At 42.1% G+C, this 20,296-nt stretch overlaps 1 protein-coding gene across 3 annotated transcripts in view; it reads left to right on the plus strand.

Annotated features, from left to right (window-relative positions):
• USP15 (ubiquitin specific peptidase 15) overlaps positions 1–20,296 on the plus strand; it is an 81,489-nt gene that overhangs the window by 54,474 nt on the left and 6,719 nt on the right. For 2 of the 3 annotated variants that reach the window (XM_035543981.2, XM_035543982.2), the window contains 6 exons: positions 15,564–15,737; positions 16,131–16,289; positions 16,967–17,191; positions 19,120–19,203; positions 19,294–19,388; positions 19,566–19,754. In XM_035543981.2, coding sequence (XP_035399874.1) covers positions 15,564–15,737; positions 16,131–16,289; positions 16,967–17,191; positions 19,120–19,203; positions 19,294–19,388; positions 19,566–19,754 — 926 coding nt within the window. Of the gene's footprint in view, positions 1–15,563; positions 15,738–16,130; positions 16,290–16,586; positions 17,192–19,119; positions 19,204–19,293; positions 19,389–19,565; positions 19,755–20,296 lie in introns of those variants that run through there. The other variant, XM_050711005.1, reaches the window with a different exon arrangement.

The following is a 20,296-nucleotide window of genomic DNA, read 5'->3' on the forward strand; positions in this document are numbered from 1 at the left end:
CAAGATTCCTGGGCGACTGGGGTTTCCTATTCGAGCCCGCTGAGTAATCAGTGCAACCCACTTGCTCCATGTAGCATCAGTTGCATGATGTGTAGAGGGGACCCTTCCTTTGAACATCCAACCCAGTACCGGCAGTCGGGGTGCCAGGAGGAGCTGCGCTTCAGTACCGACCACTTCCGAAGCAGATCGATCTCCCTCATATGCTGCCAATATCTCCTTTTCAGTTGGAGTATAGCGGGCCTCAGATCCTCTGTATCCCCGACTCCAAAACCCCAGGGGTCGACCTCGAGTTTCCCCAGGTTCTTTCTGCCAGAGGCTCCAGGTGGGGCCATTCTCCCCAGCTGCGGTGTAGAGCACATTCTTTACATCTGGTCCTGTTCGGACTGGCCCGAGGGCTACTGCATGGACTATTTCCTGCTTAATTTGTTCAAAGGCTTGTCGTTGCTCAGGGCCCCATTCAAAAGCATTCTTCTTACGAGTTACTTGGTAGAGCGGGTTTACAATCAGACTGTAATTTGGAATATGCATTCTCCAAAACACCTAGGAAAGTTTGTGTTTCCTTTTTGCTAGTTGGTGGAGACATAGCTGTTATTTTGTTGATCACATCCATTGGGATTTGACGACGTCCATCTTGCCATTTTATTCCTAAAAACTGGATCTCTCGTGCAGGTCCTTTAACTTTATTTTGTTTTATGGCAAAACCGGCCTTCAGAAGGATTTGGACTATTTTCTTCCCTTTCTCGAAAACTTCCTCTGCCGTGTCACCCCACACAATGATGTCATCGATGTACTGCAGGTGTTCAGGAGCCTCCCCCTGCTCCAGCGCAGACTGGATCAGTCCATGGCAAATGGTAGGGCTGTGTTTCCACCCCTGGGGCAGCCGATTCCAAGTATATTGGACTCCCCTCCAAGTGAAAGCAAACTGTGGCCTGCACTCTGCTGCTAGAGGGATGGAGAAAAATGCATTAGCAATATCAATTGTGGCATACCACTTGGCTGCCCTTGATTCCAGTTCGTACTGGAGTTCTAGCATGTCCGGCACTGCAGCACTCAGTGGTGGCGTGACTTCGTTCAGGCCACGATAGTCCACTGTTAGTCTCCACTCACCATTAGACTTTCGCACTGGCCATATGGGACTATTAAAAGGTGAATGGGTCTTGCTGATCACTCCTTGGCTCTCCAGTTGACAAATTAGCTTATGGATGGGAATCAGGGAGTCTCGGTTGGTGCGATATTGCCGCCGGTGCACAGTTGTGGTAGCGATTGGCACTTGCTGTTCTTCAACCCTCAGCAACCCCACAACAGAAGGGTCCTCTGAGAGACCGGGCAAGGTAGACAACTGTTTAATGTCCTCTGTCTCTAAGGCAGCTATGCCAAAAGCCCAGCGGAACCCTTTTGGGTCCTTGCAATATCCTCTTCTAAGATAGTCTATGCCAAGGATGCACGGAGCATCCGGGCCAGTCACAATACGGTGCTTTTGCCACTCATTTCCAGTTAGACTCACTTCAGCTTCCAATACAGTTAACTGCTGGGATCCCCCTGTCACACCATAAATACAGATGGGCTCTGGCCCTTTACAGCTTGATGGCATTAGAGTACATTGTGCACCGGTGTCTACTAAAGCCTTATACTTCTGTGCGTCAGACGTGCCAGGCCATCGAATCCACACAGTCCAATAAACTCGGTTGTCCCTTTCCTCCCCCTGGCTGGAGGCAGGGCCCCTCTAGTCCTGGTCAGAATCTTCGTTTCTGTGTTTAAAGGACTGCCTGCTGGAAGTTGGAGCAGCAAACTTTTCAGAGAACCCCTTTCTCCCGATTGTTTTCTTTTGCAACTCACGTACCTGTGCCTCTAGGGTCGCAGTAGATTTTCCATCCCATTTTCTCATGTCCTCTCCATGGTCACGTAGGTAAAACCACAGGGTGGCACGGGGTGTGTACCCACCATATTGTCTTCTTTGCACGGATGCACGTTTACCCCTAATAGCCGAGACACTGGTTCGTACAGGTGGGGAAGAAAATACACTCTCTTTAAGTTGGTGGACCTCTTCAGAAAGTTTCTCCAAAGTATTCTCTTTTAGTTGGTGGCCACTGGTTCGTTCAGGTGGGGGGGAAGATAAATTCTCTTTAAGTTGGTGGAACTCTTCAGAGAGTTTCTCCACAGCCGAGACACAGGCCTGTAGGGAAGAGGAGAGACTTTCTTCGTACTGCCGGAGTTGTTTAGCCACTTCATCCACTGTGGGTGCATCATCATCTTTCCAGGTTATTATTGCCAATGAGCTGGCCCATGATGATGGTGCATTCCGTACAAACTTCTGCCACATGGGTCGGGTACACTGGACTTCATCTGGATCTGTGGATATTTGTGCGTCGTCTAGGTCCTTATAAATTACTTCCCGTATGGCTAATTCCCTCAGGTACTGAATTCCCTTCTCCATGGTGGTCCACTTGACTGGTAGACATACAAGTTCTTTCTTGAAGGGATACCTTTCCTTCACAGCTAACAGGAGACACCTCCAGAGGCTGTGAGATCGTGCTCCATCTCCAATTGTTTTGTCAATGCTTGCATCTCTAGCAAGGGATCCCAGCCTCCTGGCTTCCCTGCCCTCTAATTCCACACCATTGGCTCCAGTGTCCCAGCACCGGAGCAGCCAGGTGACAAGCTGCTCACCTATACAGCGACCAAAATCTTTTCGCACATCTCGTAGCTCACGCTGGTATAGGGTTCGGGTAGTTACTGTTGATTTTTCGACATCCTCATCCTCATCTTCATCCTCCTGCACATTTGATGGCCCAGCCTCGTCTTCTCTATACCCAGACGTAGCAGAAGACTGTCTGCGTTCTAAACGACCTGAGTCTCTATACCATTTTTTCACCTTGTCCACAGGGGCAACTTGCACTGCTACAGTTTGTTTCCCTGACCCAGCCACAGGGTCTGCCACAGGGGTTGGAATACCCTCTGCAGGGGCAACTTGCACTGCTACAGCTCGCTTCTCTGACCCAGCCACAGGGTCTGCCACAGGGGTTGGAATACCCTCTGCAGGGGCAACTTGCACTGCTACAGTTCGTTTCTCTGACCCAGTCACAGGAGTGGGAGCGGCTGCAGGAGCTGGAGCATCTGCGGGGGCTGGAGCAGCTGCGGGAGCTGGAACTGGAACGGCTGTGGGAGCTGGAACTGGAACGGCTGCGGGAGCTGGAACTGGAACGGCTGCGGGAGCTGGAGCTGGAACGGCTGCGGGAGCTGGAACAGCTGCGGGAGCTGGAACTGGAACGGCTGCGGGAGCTGGAGCAGCTGCGGGAGCTGGAGCTGGAACGGCTGCGGGAGCTGGAGCTGGAACGGCTGCGGGAGCTGGAACTGGAACAGCTGCGGGAGCTGGAGCAGCTGCGGGAGCTGGAGCTGGAACGGCTGCGGGAGCTGGAACTGGAACGGCTGCGGGAGCTGGAACTGGAACAGCTGCGGGAGCTGGAGCTGGAACGGCTGCGGGAGCTGGAACTGGAACAGCTGTGGGAGCTGGAGCAGCTGCGGGAGCTGGAGCTGGAACGGCTGCGGGAGCTGGAGCTGGAACGGCTGCGGGAGCTGGAACTGGAACAGCTGTGGGAGCTGGAGCAGCTGCGGGAGCTGGAGCTGGAACGGCTGCGGGAGCTGGAGCTGGAACAGCTGCGGGAGCTGGAGCTGGAACAGCTGCGGGAGCTGGAACTGGAACGGCTGCGGGAGCTGGAACTGGAACAGCTGCGGGAGCTGGAGCTGGAACGGCTGCGGGAGCCGGGACTGGAACGGCCGCAGGGTCTGTCACTAGGTTGATAGTAGCATCAATTGCAGCTCGATAGGCACAAGCCAGACCCCAGCACGCCACAGTGATTTGTGTCACTTTGGAACTGCCAGAGTCATGACACCTTTTTTTCAAGCATTCTACCAGTTTTTTAGGATTTTGCAGTTGTTCAGGGGTGAATGTCCAAAACACTGGAGGTGCCCACTGCTCTAGAAACCTGCCCATATCCTCCCACACTCCCTGCCACTCGCAACTATCCCGCCTCAAGACAGATCTCCAGATGAGATTCCTAAGTAGTTGTTTAACCTTAAACAAAACCTGAAGTGCATTCAGGAGACATAGCAACAAGAGCATGCTGGTCTGAGTATCCCAAGGATATTCAACATCTTGGAGAGCTACCGTAACTAGCTCGGGGGATAAGAGGGTGGTGAAGGAGGAAGGGAGAGTGAACAGGTAGGAAAAAATATCTTCCCCTGTCCCCTCCACAGATTGACTCCCTGATGAAAAAAGGCAATAGGTGTAATTGCTAATAGTTTCTGAGATATGGTTTCCGAAGTATAGAGTTGACGACAGTGCTGAATACAAACACCAGGTTAGAGTCATGACCAGAAATCTCATCATTTCATAAGCCATCATTACACCACACAGTACCATAACAATCTTAAACCAGGGCCCGGAAAGGATAAACAGCGCGACAGGGAGCACATACAGAAAGTAACGTGCTATAAAACTCAATTTGGGAAACAGGCACAGCAGACTTGAGATTAAGGCAATCAACATTGTGACTAGCAACTATTAAGCAGGTCGAATACTTATACCAATTTTAGTTTAACACACTCTGGTCAAATCTGTTGATATCTCAACCCTTCGTGCCCCACGTTGGGCGCCAAATGGACTGTTGTGGTTTAGCCCGGCTGGCAGCCAAACACCACACAGCCGTTCGCTCACCCTCCCCCCTCCCTCTCTGGGATGGGGGAGAGAAATGGGAAAGTGAAGCCTGTGAGTTGAGATAAAGACAGTTTATTAAGACCGGAAAATAATAATAACAATAATAATAATAATAGTATTAATAATAATAATGTGTACGAAACAAGTGATGCACAATGCAATTGCTCACCACCCGTTGACCGATGCCCAGCCTATCCCCGAGCAGCCGGCCCCCCACCCCGGCTAGCCACCCCTATATATTGTTCAGCATGACGTCAGATGGTATGGAATACCCCTTTGGCCAGTTTGGGTCAGCTGTCCTGGGTCTGTCCCCTCCCAGCTCCTGCTGCACCCCCAGCCTGCTCGCTAGCAGGACAGAGCGAGAAGCTGAAAAGTCCTTGGCTTGGTGTAAGCACTGCTCTACAACAATTAAAACATCAGCATGTTATCAGCGCTCTTCTCATCCTAATCCAAAACATAGCACCCTGCCAGCTACTAGGAGGAAAATTAACTCTGTCCTACCTGAAACCAGGACACTTGCAGTGGGGAATGTCATCACTGTCAGAAAGAGATTTGACCAGCATTTTAGATGAATGAACACTTAAGTGGGATTCATTGATTTTGTAATGATTGCCATGCAGGCGTGTTTTGAAAAATACTTTTTCATTTTGAGATATGCTTGTGTATTGGTTGTAGAGCTAAGGTGTCAAAAAGTAGATGACCAGTGGATTACTAGGCCTTAATTTCTAATCAATTGTTATGGGCTTTTAGTGCACGGGTTAACATGGAGAGAACCTTCAAATATATTTCCGCATCACCCCTGTCCTTTGAATAGTTGCTGTTTCATAGATGAGATATTTTACAGGAATTTAAAAGCTAGTTTCTTTGCTATGGTTGCAATAGAAATACTAGTATACCTGTACTCCTGCCAGGACAAGAAAAAAAAAAGTGGAATGACTACTTTTTTTTTTAAGTGGAAGCTGCAGTAGGATAATCACAGAATCACGGAATGGTTTGGGTCCAAAGGAACCTTAAAGCCCACCCAGTTCCAACCCCCCTGCCATGGGCAGGGACACCTCCCGCCAGACCAGGTTGCCCAAAGCCCCATCCAGCCTGGCCTTGAGCACCTCCAGGGATGGGGCATCCACAGCTGCTCTGGGCAGCCTGTGCCAGGGCCTCACCACGCACACAGTGAAGAATTTCTTCCTTATTTCTAGTCTAAATCTACCCTTATTTAGTATAAAAACATTACCCCTTGCCTTGTCACTACACTCCCTGATAAGGAGTCTCTCCCCATCTTACCTGTAGGCCCCCTTTAAAGAAAGTTTGCTATGAGGTCTCCCCAGAGCCTTCTCTTCTCTAAATTAAATTCATTAATGATTAGAAAGACCCAATAATTTAACTTGTTTCTGTTTGATTCTGGAACTCAAGTTTTTGTCACCTTAACAGTCTTAGGTCAAAAAACTATGAAGTGTATTTAAATTCTTTTTCATGTTTTTTCCTATTGAGTATAAGGATCCTGGGTCTTTACCAAGCATACTTCATATTTAATCTCCATAGTCATCACAGGGGTTCCTGACTTACGTTGAATTTCTTCTTTAGCCTGTTCAGGAAAGAAGTAGTTTCAGATACGTTTGTAAGCTAAGTTTATGAAGTTGCTGAAATTTGTTCAGAGGAAGAAATGTTCCAGAGATACATAGCCTATGTACGTTTTCTATCATTTTTTTTGTATATAAAATCAAAGAATAATTTGAGTTAGAAGGGATCTCAGAATGATCATAGGTCCAGCCTTCTGCATGCATCCATTGATTGTAGTCCTGTCACTGTGTACCTCTGAGAAGTGTCTGGCTCTATATTGTCCATAGCCTCCCATTAGGTAGCTGCAGACAGAAATGTGCTTTAGGAGAGTGGAAGATAGACCAGGGGGTCATGCTGCCATCCAGAGGGACCTCCACGGTTTGTATAAAAGTGCTGAAAAGCATCTCATGAAGTTCAGCAAGGAGAAGTGTAAAGTCCTGCATGTGGTCAGGAAAAGCTCCAGGCACCAGTAATTGTTTGGGGCTACACAGCTGGAAAGCAGCTTTGAAGACAAGGATGTAGACATCCTGGTAGACACTAAGGGGGAACATGAGCCAGCAATGTGCCTTCTCCACTAAGAAAGCTAATGGTATAGAAGGCTAATGCTATTCTTGGCTGCATTAAGCAAAGTATTGCCAGCAGGTGGAAGGAGGTGATCCTTCCCCTCTACCTAGCACTGGTGTGGCTGCACCTGGAGTATTGTGTCCAGTTCTGGGCTCCCCAAGTACAGGAGAGACCTGGACATACTGGAGTGAGTCCAACAAAGGGCCACCAAGATGGTGAAGGGCCTGGAGCACCTCTGCTATAAGGAGAGGCTGAGAGAGCTGGGACTGTTCAGCCTGGAGAAGCGGAGGCTCGGGGAATCTTGTCGATGTGTATAAATACCTGAAGGGAGGATGCAAAGAAGACGGAACCAGTGGTGTCCAGTGCTGAGACAAGAGGCAATGGGAACAAACTGGAAAACAGGAGGTTCTGTCTAAACATCAGAAAGCATTTATTTACTGTGCAAGTGACTGAGCACTGGCACAGGCTGCCCAGAGAGACTGTAGAGTCTCCTCCTTGGAGATTTTCAAAAGCCACCTAGACGTGGTCCTGGGCAGCCTGCTCTGGGTGTCCTTGCAGGGTATTGGACCAGATGAGCTCTAGAGGTACCTGCCAACCTCAACCATTCTGTGAGTCTGTGAATAAAATTCTGTACGTAACCTCTCTTGATTATTGAATTGCATCATCATACTACTTACTATAAAGTAAAAAATTAAGAGTATATTTTCATGTCTAGTGAGTGAGTCGGAATCAACTTAGAGGCTTAAGAATATTCTTAGTACATAGCAAAACACTTTTTTAATGAATCTTCTCTATCAGGCTAGACTGATTAAAAACAAAGCTTATTTTGATTGTAAAACAGATAAGCTTCAATTTGTATACATGTAGATATAAAAACTTTTAGGTGAGAATGATTAGCATGGGTTGTTGTGCTTAGGTATCTTATACAGCTTACTACACTTTACATCAGCATCCCACTATGTTAACAGGATTTCGAAAATATATTCTGACGTTTACATTCCAAAACAAGCCAGCCTTCATTGCTTTTCATTTCTGTCTAAAGAATCGAGTGTTTAAATAAGAATTACAAGAAACTGTAGTGTAAGTGAATAAACAGAATTTTGCTGATTCACAAGACAGTGCTGTGGTAAGAAAATTAAAAGGACTCGTGTCTTTTGAGCAATGCAGCTTTTAGTTTGGCTTGCTACCATTCATTTGTCCTTGGCAGTACATTTATTTTAAATGCATTACTTGTCAGCTTTCTTTGCAAGGAAGTGTGACGTATCTTTCAGTTCTATCTACTATATCTCTCAGGGAAAGGATTTTTCAGAGTTTAATGTTATCCAAGAAATCCATGAAAATGCTTTTTATTGGGAGTATGACGTTATTAACATGCTACAGTTTCATACACTGCAAAGTCTACTGTCTTTTTCCTTTTGCAACCACTTAAATTTTGCATTTTTTCCAATTATGTTTTCAGTTACACTGAAACTGTAGATTTTACTGTGTTAATTTGCCATTACTTCTACCTTCTACTGTTAATGGGCTAACATTTGCTTATTCAGGCTAAAGGTATTTCGTGCTTGCTTAGTAATGTGTAACACCTATGGCCAAAGCGCTGTGAACACGTTTGATCTTGGAAGCAAAGAGGGGATGGGCTCAAAGGGGGGGGGTGTTGATTGGAAACAAGGGAATTGTGCTTGGGAATATTGGATGCTGTAGTCTTTGACCTGGATGATGGAGTATGCCGTACCCTCGGCAAGTTTAGATATGATACAAAACTGGTAGTAGTGGCTGACACACCAGATGGGTGTGCTGCCATTCAGAGGGATCTCCGCAGGCTGGAGAAATGGGCAGATAGGAGCCTCATCAAGTTTCATACAAGAAAATGCAAAGTCATGCACGTGACAAGGAATAACCCCCGGCATCAGTACACACTGAGGGAGGAATGGAGGCCCACCATCTGGAAAGCAGCTGGGCAGAGAAGCACCTAGGGTCCTGGTGAACAAAAAACCGAGCATGAGCCAGCAATGTGCCCTTGGGGCAAAGGAGCCCAACAACCTCCTGGGCTATATTAGGAGAAGCACTGCCAGCAGGTCAAGGGAGGTGAGCCTTGTCCTCTTCTCAGGACTTTACCCTGATGAGACGCACCTGGAGTGCTGGGTTCAGTTCTGGGCTCCCCAGTACAGGAGAGATCGGGACGTACTGGAGCAATTGAAAGGTGACAAAGAGGATTAAGGAACTAGTTAACTCTGTCATTAAATAGTTTGATGTAGAGTTTTAAGTGCTGGAATAATTTCCAGTTACGATCATGTACGTTCTGTTGCAAAAGCTCTGTCTTGATCCCTTCCATTCAGTCAGTGCTGAAGTATATTCAATGTAGCTTCCTTGAACAGAAACAAAGAATAGTTCATCCACTTCTGCTGACTCCCACTTTTCTCTGCTCTTCGTTCTACCCACCCAGCACTGAGATTGCATTTTCTGAAGTATTGCTGTACTGCCACCTGTGGATCTTTCCTATGTATTGCTTTGCCCTTTTGTGTGATAATAGTATTAAGATCTTAGTGGGTAAAGTTTTTTTTTCTTTTGCTGTGAAAACCTGAGAATTCACAGTTTTCACTTTGTGAAGCAAAAATAGGAAAAGAATTAAAGTATTTTTTAAACAAAAACACTTCATATGTTTTTTATAATTTTTTTGTTGTTTGTTGTTGTTTTGTTTTGTTTTTGCCATCACTATGATTATGTATACTTTTGAACAACAGTTGTTGAGAACTTTGAAATGGAGTATTTTGGGAAATGTCTTCAGAAAGCTGAAAAGCATTCCTTCTATGGTTAGTTCATAGAATCATAGAATGGCTTGGGTTAGAAGGGACCTTAAAAATCACCTAGTTCCAGCCCCCCTGCCATAGACAAGGATGCCACCCACTAGATCAGGTTGCCCAGGGCCTCATCCAACCTGGCCTTGAACACCTCCAGAGATGGGGCATCCACAGCTTCTCTGGGCAGCCTGTTCCAGTGCCTTACCACCATCCAAGTGGAGAGTTTCCTCCTAACCTCTAATCCTAAATCTCCCTTCTTTCAGTTTAAAACTGTTCCCCCTTGTCCTGTCATCTGATTGAGCAAAGAGTCACTCTTTTTTATAAGCCTCCTATAAGTACTGAAAAGCCACAATAAGGTCACCCCGGAGCCTTCTCTTCCTTAGGCTGAACAGCCCCAGCTCTCTCAGCCTTTCTTCACAGGAGAGGTACTTCAGCCCTCTGATCATCAATGTTACAGCTATGATTTTATCCAAACAAAACATAATGCTTTTCACCAAAACCTCAAATTAGTATGTTTTTATTGTTCTGTCTAAGTTGCCATAGGCATACAGAGTCTGGGTCAGAGTGTATTAGCTGAATGTTTTTGTCACCACATCTGATACTAAGCTCTTCAGACAAAAGTAGGACAGACAGGTGTAAAGCAATTCACCTCTTCTTCTACAACTGGGATCTCTTTTTCAGTCAGTCAGCTCTTGGTCTCATATTAGGCAGCTGAAATAGGAAATTTTAGTGTCCCTTGTGTGAAATTTGTATTAAGTAGGGCAGCTCAAGAAGCATGATACCTATATGAATACCCAATGTTTGGCTTAATTTCATGATCTCATTGTCTCCTTCTCATTTCCACAGTTTACTGGCGTAATAGGTAATTTGCTTTGAAGTTTTATTGTCACTCCCATATAATATCCCCTATGAGATGTGAATAAGTATTTCCTGGTTATCTTAGTATCATAGGATAATGCAGATTAGAAGGGACTTTAGAAGGACACTGGTGCAACCTCCAGCACAAAAGAAGGCCAGATTTGAAGTCAGAAAGTGTTGCCAAAGGTTTTACCCAGTTGGGTCCTGAAAACCTCCAAGAAGGGAGGCTGCACAACCTCTTCGGGTAACTGGCTCCACTGTTTACTGTCCACATGGTGAAAACTTTTTACCTTGCATTGAACCAACAGAGGTTAAGGTTCTAAGCCCATTGTTTCTTTTCCTCCCGCTATTTAACACTGTGAGGAGCCTGGTTCCATCTTCTCACTAATCTCTCTGTAGGTACTAAGAGGTTGCTGTTGGGTCCCCCTGAAACAGTTTCTTCTCCAAGCTGAACAAGCCTTGATGCTTCAGCGTCTCCTCACAGGGCAAGTGCTCCAGCCCACTGTCTGTCTTGGTGGCCCTCTTTCTACATACGTTTTACTTCCTTTTTTATCAGTTAAACAATCAGATCCTCATAACTGTAAGAGTGTTCCAGTACTTAAGGTATGGTTTTAGAGGAGGATAGCTTGACTTTTTAGTTTTCAACCCATGTGGAAGTTTGGATGGACATGGATGACAGGTAGAATCACTAACAAGATAATAGTTTAGTGTTGGAATTAAAATATTCTAGTGAGGCTACAGAACTAATATATATTGGGCTTACATGGCAGGGTTTTGGTAGTGGTGGGCTGCAGGGCTGGCCTTTGTGAGAAGAGTCAATCAGCTGCCCCATAAGGGCATCGTGACAAGGGCCAGTTTCAGCTGGCTCCAAAGGGTCCTGCTGCTGGCCAGAGCTGAGCCAGTGGGTGACGCTGGTTAGGCCTCTGGGAGAGGAGATTGAAGAAAGGGAAAAAAAAAAACCTGCTGGGCAGCAGCAGCTGGGAGAGTGACAAGCGAGAACCAGCCCTGTGGGCCTGAAGGTCAGTGCAGCAGTAGGGCAGGAGGTGCTCCAGGCACGCAGCAGCAGTTCCCTTGTGGCCTGTGGAGAGGCCCCTGGTGGAGCAGGCTGTCCCCCTGCAGCCCATGGGTCCCACATGGAGCAGATCTCCACGCTGCAGCCCGTGGAGGAGCCCCCGGTGGAGCAGGTGGATGTGGCCTGGAGGAGGCTGCGGCCCATGGAGAACCCCCACAGGAGCAGGCCCTGGGCCGGAGCTGCAGCCCGTGGAGAGGAGCCCACGCAGGAGCAGGGGGTCTGGGGGGAGCTGCCGCCCACCCGTGGGGGACCCGTGCTGGTGCTGGAGCAGTTTGCTCCTGGGGGATGGACCCCGTGGTACGGAGCCATGTGGGAGCAGTTCTTGAAGAGCTGCTGCCTGTGGGCAGCCCCCGCAGGCTCAGTTCGGGCAGGATGGCATCCTGTGGGAGGGACCCCACGTGGAACAGGGGCAGAGAGTGACCGTGAAGGAGCGGCGGAGATGAAGTGTAGGGACTGACCGCAGCCCCCATTGCCCATTCCCCTGCGGTGCTTGGGAGGAGGAGGTAAAATAGGGTAGATGGGAGGAAGGTGTTTTTAGTTTGCTTTTAGTTCTTCACTGCTCTAGCTTGTTAGTAATAGGTAATAAATTACATTAGCCTACTTGCGCTGAGTCTGTTTTGCCCTTGACAATAATTGTTGAGTGATCTCCCTGTCTTTATCTCAAGTCCTTTTCATCATATTTTTTCCCCCATTCCTTTTGAAGAGGGGGAGTGAGAGCATGGTTGTGGTGGAGCTCAGCTGCCCAGCTGGGTAAAACCACCACAGTAAAGCACTAAAAATAATCTTTATTGTTCAGTTTCCTGTGCTTCTTAATGCTTCCCACACGCTGCCAGTTACACCTATGCTTTCTAAACAGTGGACTCTGACAGTCTTTATAAATTGTTAGCTCTCCTTTTTGACTCAATAGTTTAGAGTTTTTATGAACTGTTCGTGTGCATGTACATCAACAGCGAGTACAGTGTTGCATAATGCAGCTGCATGAACCATTGTTTTGTCCAGTTGCATTGTTTGATCTAGATTTCTTGGAGGTTGATTATGATCCTCTCATAGTGATTACATAAGCAGTTGTTATCTGCAGATTGTTCTGCTACAGATTTTTTTTTTCCTTTTTCCAAGTAATTAATATGCAGTGTGGAACTCTAATTCCAATGTTAACCTTTGTCATGTTGAAGGCTGATACTTCTGTGGCTTGTCTTGTAGTTGGTGATTGGTCTTCGAGTTTCTGCATTGTTGCATTCTTTTTTTTTTCTGTGATCACCCAGCTCAACTACTAGTTTGGGTTCAGAGAGTAAACACTTTTCTTCACAGAAGTTTTGTTGATTAAGTAAAGCTTATGGAGACTGCAGTGCCTGAAATTAAGTGCCATTCTGTTGACTTGTTAGTTCACAAAGTTTTCTGTAGTTTTACCATATTTGTTTAGCTATTGTTATTTTCTGTTATTCTTCATCCGTTGGTATATATGCTAGTTTACCTATCTCTTGTGTTTTTGAAACAAAAAAAAACGTAGATTGAACAGAGCATGTAAATCTGGTGACTTTGCTGTCTAGTAGATTGCCTTGGTTGTGATAACTCGTTTTAACTGGTGCTTTCTATAGGGCTTCCTTGATACCTACAATATATTACATCAGAAGGAGAAAATAAGAATATAGGCTTCCTTTCAAATTGGCTTCTGGATGCTTTGTTTCCCCTTCTGGTGTTAGTCATGATCTTAAACAGGCCTTCTTTGCCAGCCCTTTCAAGTAAACATGCTTGCAGTTATTTAGCTTTGTCAATTATGTTGATATGTTATGCATCAGTGGATATGTGGCCAACTGTATTAATTCCTTTAGGAGTTACTCTTCTAAAACTTGTATCTGAGATTGTAGAAAAGATGGCAGCTCTATATCTCAGAAATTGCCACGTTCAGGTAGATACTTGTGCATTCCAGTTCTTCTGTTAATGTCATCTTACATTGGAATGTGGAAATAGTTATAAAGAAAAAGGGAAATGTACTATAGTAATCTTCCTGCCTTGTATGTACAGATATAAATGAATATTCTGAGAAAGAGACAAAACTAATTTTTCAGGTGAAAAGTGGAAAAACATATATTTGGTTGTTTTGGTGAAACAACACACTGTCAGCACATTAAGTGTAGTGCTTTACTAAAAATATATAGAAAAATTTGCTATTTCTGCATTATTTAGTTCCTTGTTCTGGACATTCCTCACACTAAGCTGATCAGCTGAACTGATTTGATCTCCTAAACCAGCCCAAAAGTAATCCAGACCAGAAGAAAAGTGAGGAGGAAAAATAGTTTTTTGACAGGTTAGTGAGATAAATATGTTTATTGTGCAATCAGATGACTATCAGAACCGGCAGAGAACATGCATTTTTACATGAGCTGTAGTTTATAGTTAGTTTAGCATTGTTTGCACTGTACTGTTTCCAGTTATCTGGCAGAACTTGGAAGTCAACCCACTCATTCAGGTTGATACTAAAAATAATCTGTTGAAAGCTCTCACCATTTCTCTGTGGCTTTGAGAGACCAAGTGTTTCTCTAACTCTTAGCTGTGTGGATCGGTTCAGAACTGACGACATAGGTCTGTGAGGTCGGGGGATCTTGGGATGACCACTAACAGGAATAAAACCTCTTTGCCATTTGGCAAGAGAAAAATGAGCTTTTGTCAGTGCTCTGTCCACAAGGACCCATAACATAAGGATATTTTTTGTAATGTTCATGGCTTGTGAAAGCCTCAGATTATGAGGGAAAGAGAGGAAGGAGTGTGAAATGGCCATGAAACTCAGCTTTCTCTAGCGTATAACTGGTTTTTCTTTGAAATATTTCACAAGTGTAACAGGCAAAAAATAGAATAACTTTTTTTGCCCTGCTTAATAAACTTGTAATTCTGCCAGTCTCAGTTGTTGCATCTTGCACAGTAATGTATGTGGACCAAAATTTTTGTGTCCCCCCACCCTTTTTTTTTTTACAGAGAGGCAGGTGAGACTGATGAAATATCTGATCTTTCTTAGAATCTTTAATAGAATAAAGAATGCAGAAAGCCTAATAATATGTGATGAAAAAACTTCGTTAAATCTATAATGCTGAGGCATTTCTGAGTGCTGGAAACATTGTTTGTGGTGTTTTTTTCAAAATGCAAGGAGTAGCACACACAAATTCAAAGTGGTTTCCTAAAATTGTAAATGATAGTGCAGTGATTACATCCTGTTATTTCTAAGTGCTGTCAGAAAAGAGAAACTGGTACAGAGGATAAATGATTATCTCAGTCTAAACTAAGGCCCCTGCTTTCCTTGAGCTACTTTTAGCAATGAACAGCTTCACAAAATTTGAAAGAACATGTTTCACAAAACTTAAAAGAACATAGAAAGGGCTGCACTAATTCTGATCCAGAGTCTGGTCCGTTCAGCATAGTTTGTTGTTCTCAACAGCATCCAGAAGCAGATGTCTAGGAGGAGAAGGAATTGGGCAAACATCCTCACGTTCCCTTCCTTCCTACCCCTGCCAAAAAGTGTTTCCAACAATTTCCAGCTCACTTTTTTTCTGAATATTGCATACTTTGATTTAATAAGCCCCACTGGCAATCTTTTCCAAGTACTTTTTATTGTCGCTGACACCTTGTAACTTTGTGCATTTATAACATCTTTCAGCAAGGAGTTTCATAGTGCTGCTATTCATTTGTCAAGAACCACTTTCTGTTTTTTTGGACCTGGATAGAAATTATGTTGTCACACTGTGGTTGGTTGGTTTACTGTATAAAACAAATTCTGACATAAAGCTTTCAAGAAACATCATCCATACGTGACTTGTGATGATAGCCATAGCCAGTCTTGGTTTAAAATCATTATTTCTGGAAAAAATATATATTTTTTTTCCTTTCTGGCACTAAGCATTACAGTTCAAAGTATTTTTTATGACTACTTTAGCAAACTTCAAACATTGTATTTTTTGGTTTTTTTAGAACTAATTCAATCATTCTAAAGATTCTGTATTTCTATTTACAGTGTCTGAGCAACACCCCTCCTCTTACAGAATATTTTCTCAATGATAAATACCAAGAAGAGTTGAATTTTGACAATCCTTTGGGAATGCGGGGTGAAATAGCAAAATCTTATGCAGAGCTCATCAAGCAAATGTGGTCAGGAAAATACAGTTACGTTACCCCAAGAGCATTTAAGGTTAGTATGGAATTTAACCTGAATGTAAAATGTTAGGTTTGTTTTTGTAGTTTAAGCATTCAAAACTTACAAAAATGTGCAACAATAAGAATTTGCAGTAATACTCAACTGTGTGTTGTCCATTCATGTATTTAAATATATATCCAAGTGGTTTTTTTTTGTTTTTTTTTTGTTTGTTTGTTTGTTTTTGTTGTTGTTTTGTTTTAACAAACAGTTAATTGTATCAACTGTCATTGTGGTTTGGTCTTTGTAAATTAATTTTGATTTCCTGTCTGCATTGAAAATCTTATCTTCTTAAAGTTTTATCTTTTCAACTTTATGCTGTAGCATCTCAGAAGTAGCTGTTCTGTATAATAATTAAGATGCTAGAAGTATTTCTGTTTCTCTTTTTAGACACAAGTGGGACGATTTGCACCACAATTTTCTGGCTATCAGCAACAAGATTGTCAAGAGCTACTGGCGTTTCTCTTGGATGGCTTACATGAGGATTTGAATCGAATTAGGAAAAAGCCTTATATTCAGTTAAAAGATGCAGATGGGAGACCAGACAAGGTAGTATTTTTGATGTTTGACTTCTTGGTTTTAGTCAAAGCTATAAGTTGCAAGACACTTTTGCATCATTGTGCGTTGAAGGGTTGGGACATTGATGAGGAGTTGCTTTTTCTGGAAGAGACTTCAGAAAATAAGCCAAGACCTTAAAGTGGAGGTCTTACTCAAGTATATGTGTACACTTCTATTTTATTTGAACGGAAGCGAGGGAGGTTTTAAATGCTTTTTGTTCAATTCAGTGCTGAGTTCAGTTGGAAAAACAATTTCCATTCTGTTGTTCCTTTATTTTTATGTCTGTAGTATGCAGTGTTCTGTCTTCAAGACTCCGAGTTCAGGGAAACTCCTTTGGCATTGAGCTACAAACATACAAGTTATTACTCTCGTACTATGAGGAACTACAGATGGGATTTTTAGTTTTATGTTCTTATGTCCTGCCCCAAGCCTCTTGAAGTCTCTCTCAGGATTTGCGATGCCCAAAACTGAAAGGATCTCTGTCCTAGGAAAAGCATGTGTCATCTGAACTGTGATCTTGGTATAGTAACATACCTTACAGAGTTCTTTGGAGTAAGATTTCAATGCCTTGGTGGTAACTGAGAATGTTCCATCAACACCATAATTAGTAATTCTTGCTATTCGTTTGCTACTGCTGTATCATAACCCAAGATGTGTTTTAATTACAGGTGGTTGCTGAAGAAGCCTGGGAAAACCATTTAAAAAGAAATGATTCCATCATTGTAGATATATTTCATGGCCTTTTTAAATCCACCCTAGTCTGTCCTGAATGTGCTAAGATTTCTGTAACCTTTGATCCATTTTGTTATTTGACACTTCCATTACCCATGAAAAAAGAACGCACTTTGGAAGTTTATTTAGTTAGAATGGATCCACTAGCTAAGCCTATGCAGGTAAGCCTCTTAGTTTATGTGTGAAATGCCTGATTCATGCAGCATTAACAATGAATCTGAGCTCCTTTATATTGCTAAAATTTACAAGTACAAAAAAGCAAATCCAACAAATTTTTAGTTTTCTGACATATGTTCTGAAATGCCACTTAGAATGTCTGAGGAAGACTATAAATATGTTCTTACATTTCTATCCATTTTAAAGAAGATACTGGTAATTTATTTATGGCTGTGTTAATAAGGTTTCTTAATCTTTAAAATATATGTTTTCTTCATTTTTGATTTTAATGTTGCTATAATGGATTTATATGTTTTTAAAAAATATATAGGCTTAATCCAGACTTAATTTCTGAGTTTATTAGCCTCAAAGGAAAAATATCAGAGGACTGGTGATGTGATGCAAAAAAAAAAAAAAAAAAAAAGGGGGGATAAAATGTGTTAGGTTGTCCTGAATTCCCCATGCTGTCTTAATAGTTAAACTATGCTTTGACTTAATAGTCAAAAGAAAAATTTTTAGATGGGATTTCTTTATAAAATAATCTCAGTTGCCTAATTTTTTGGAAGGATAGAATTGCACACCTAAGAATGGCATGAAAAAATGTACATAGATTAATGGTAACAAAATGATAATGAAATGGTTCTAGCTGTAAGGAAAGATAGGTGAAATAAAATAATACACACTTTAGGCAGACTTGCAGAAATGCTTTAGTGTTCTCAAAGGCAATATGAGTTAGGGAAATCAAAGGTAAAGGAGCAGGTATTAACTAATGGGAGATGCGTCTGCTAGCAATTTAGTAAGTTATGAGAACAGGATATATTTTATTAAGGAAAAAATAAATAAACTTGGGGTGTAATCTGACTGGATTTGCACAAGCGATGGACAATATTTGAAGATAACCCCTGTATGACATGAGATAGTAATGCAGGAATGAATAGAGATTGACTCATAAAAGTGCACCTGAACTCATGCTCTTTCCAAATGATAAGACTTAATGATATACCAAATATATGCTGTATGTGTTAATTACAAAGTTATAATGCCTTATTTCTAATTTTGTTTATATCTAATTAATTGTGTCTTTATTTACTATGCAAATAACTCAGCTATTTGGAGTTTCATTACCAACTGCAAATGTACTGCACTAAGAAGCCACAGAGAGGTTTTCTCTGACTGTTAATTATCAGGTTCTGTTTCTGCAAATGAAATTATGGAGTTCAGCCATTAGCCATTGCATTCCAGGCAGAAAGTACCAACGAAAAAGCTGTTAACACAATAGCAATCCATGTGGCACTTTCAGTAAAGGCCATTGAGATATTTTGAGAATCAGTGGCTAAGACTAGTAATCAGGAAAGAATTCCAGAGTATAACCATCGAGGGGAGGGGGGGGCGGGGGAGATATTCTGCATTTTCCTACCAAAAACTTTTGGCTTTGGTTTTAAGAATACACAAAATAATGCTTCACTTTTTTTCTCTTTCCTTTCTTACAAAGTTTAGGCCAAAATGTTTTCGTAGGACAAGTTAAAATAAAAATAAATTCTGGTAGTATTTTATAAACAATTTGTATTGTGTTCCAAATTAAAGAATATAGTCAACAGCATGCATAATATTTAGGTGCCTAAATAAGTAGATGCTGTTGAAGTACAAGTAGTTGGTGCTGTTAGGTCTTCTTATGGAGAAAATAAAATCTGAAAAAGCACTTTATAGACCAATAAAAGCATTCAAAGTGTGCAATTTTGTGTAAGTTGTGATGGTAACTAAGTTTTCAACATCTTACTGAATTTGTTAGTTGATTTAAATACTTTGTACCTTAAGTTCAAGAATGAAAGATGTGTATGAAGTATACTGAACATGTATTAAGGGTTTTTTTTGTTTGTTTTTCTCATGTATCTTTGATCTATTAGGAATTAAAGTGATTTTTTTTTTTTTTTAGTACAAAGTAGTTGTTCCAAAAATTGGAAATATATTGGATCTTTGCACAGCATTGTCAGTTCTGTCAGGTGTTGCTGCAGATAAGGTGAGAGTAATTTCTTATATGAAGGCACAACATTGAACACTTTAACGTATATCAACCTGATTTAATCATACATACTCCTTTTTCTTTTAGATGATTGTTACTGATATATACAATCACAGGTTCCACAGGATATTTGCCATGGATGAAAATTTGAGTAGTATTATGGAACGTGATGACATTTATGTGTAAGTACAGATTACATGCTTCATGACTTTTTTGCAGTTTTAGTTATTTGCATAAGATTAAAACCTAAACATAAGATAAAGACACATTATGTCTTTTTTATTATTTTCTTCAGTTTTTTCCCTTGTAGTCTTTTAAATAATAATTATCCTTTGTTTACAATTTTTTTTCCTTTTTAGGTTTGAAATTGCTATCAATAGAACAGAAGATACAGAACAAGTTATAATTCCTGTTTGTTTAAGGGAAAAGTGCAGGCACACCAGCTACAGCCATAGTGGTTCTTCACTGTTTGGTCAACCTTTTCTCATAGCAGTGCCTAGAAACAACACTGAAGATAAACTGTATAACTTGCTGCTGCTAAGAATGTGGTAAGGTTATTGTTTAAAGAAAAACACAAAAGAAAAATGCTAATAGTTAGAATCAGTAGGTACCTATTTTTTACATGCATTGCTAACAAATTGATTAGATTTCAGTAATTTTTTTATTTGCTTTCTGCTAAATATATTAAATCTCAAATTTTAGCCACTTGAGATATGAATTAGTGTGGATTTTAATTTGTGGTTTTTTTTGTTAGCTTAACCTCATCCAAAAATTGAGAGGTAGGTGGAGAGTTAATTTGTCAGTTTACAGAAGTAATTCATATCTGTTAGGTCTTGGTAAAACAGAAGTGTTTTGTCAGTTAGTCTGCTGTGGTTACATCTCCTGTATCTACTATACAAGTTTCTATACTAATTTATATTATAAAACTGTATGGTAGGCACTTTTTCAAACTAGACTGGACTAAGTGTCATTATATGGAAGAAATTAGTTGTATAACTAACCTCCAACTGAAATTTATGCTTAATTTTCTGTTGATGTAACTTTCCCCATAAGTGAACCCATATATTTCTTATTTTAAAAATATAGTTAA

This window comes from Cygnus atratus, chromosome 1 (assembly GCF_013377495.2).
Source record: "Cygnus atratus isolate AKBS03 ecotype Queensland, Australia chromosome 1, CAtr_DNAZoo_HiC_assembly, whole genome shotgun sequence".
In the NCBI taxonomy this organism is placed as follows: domain Eukaryota; kingdom Metazoa; phylum Chordata; class Aves; order Anseriformes; family Anatidae; genus Cygnus; species Cygnus atratus.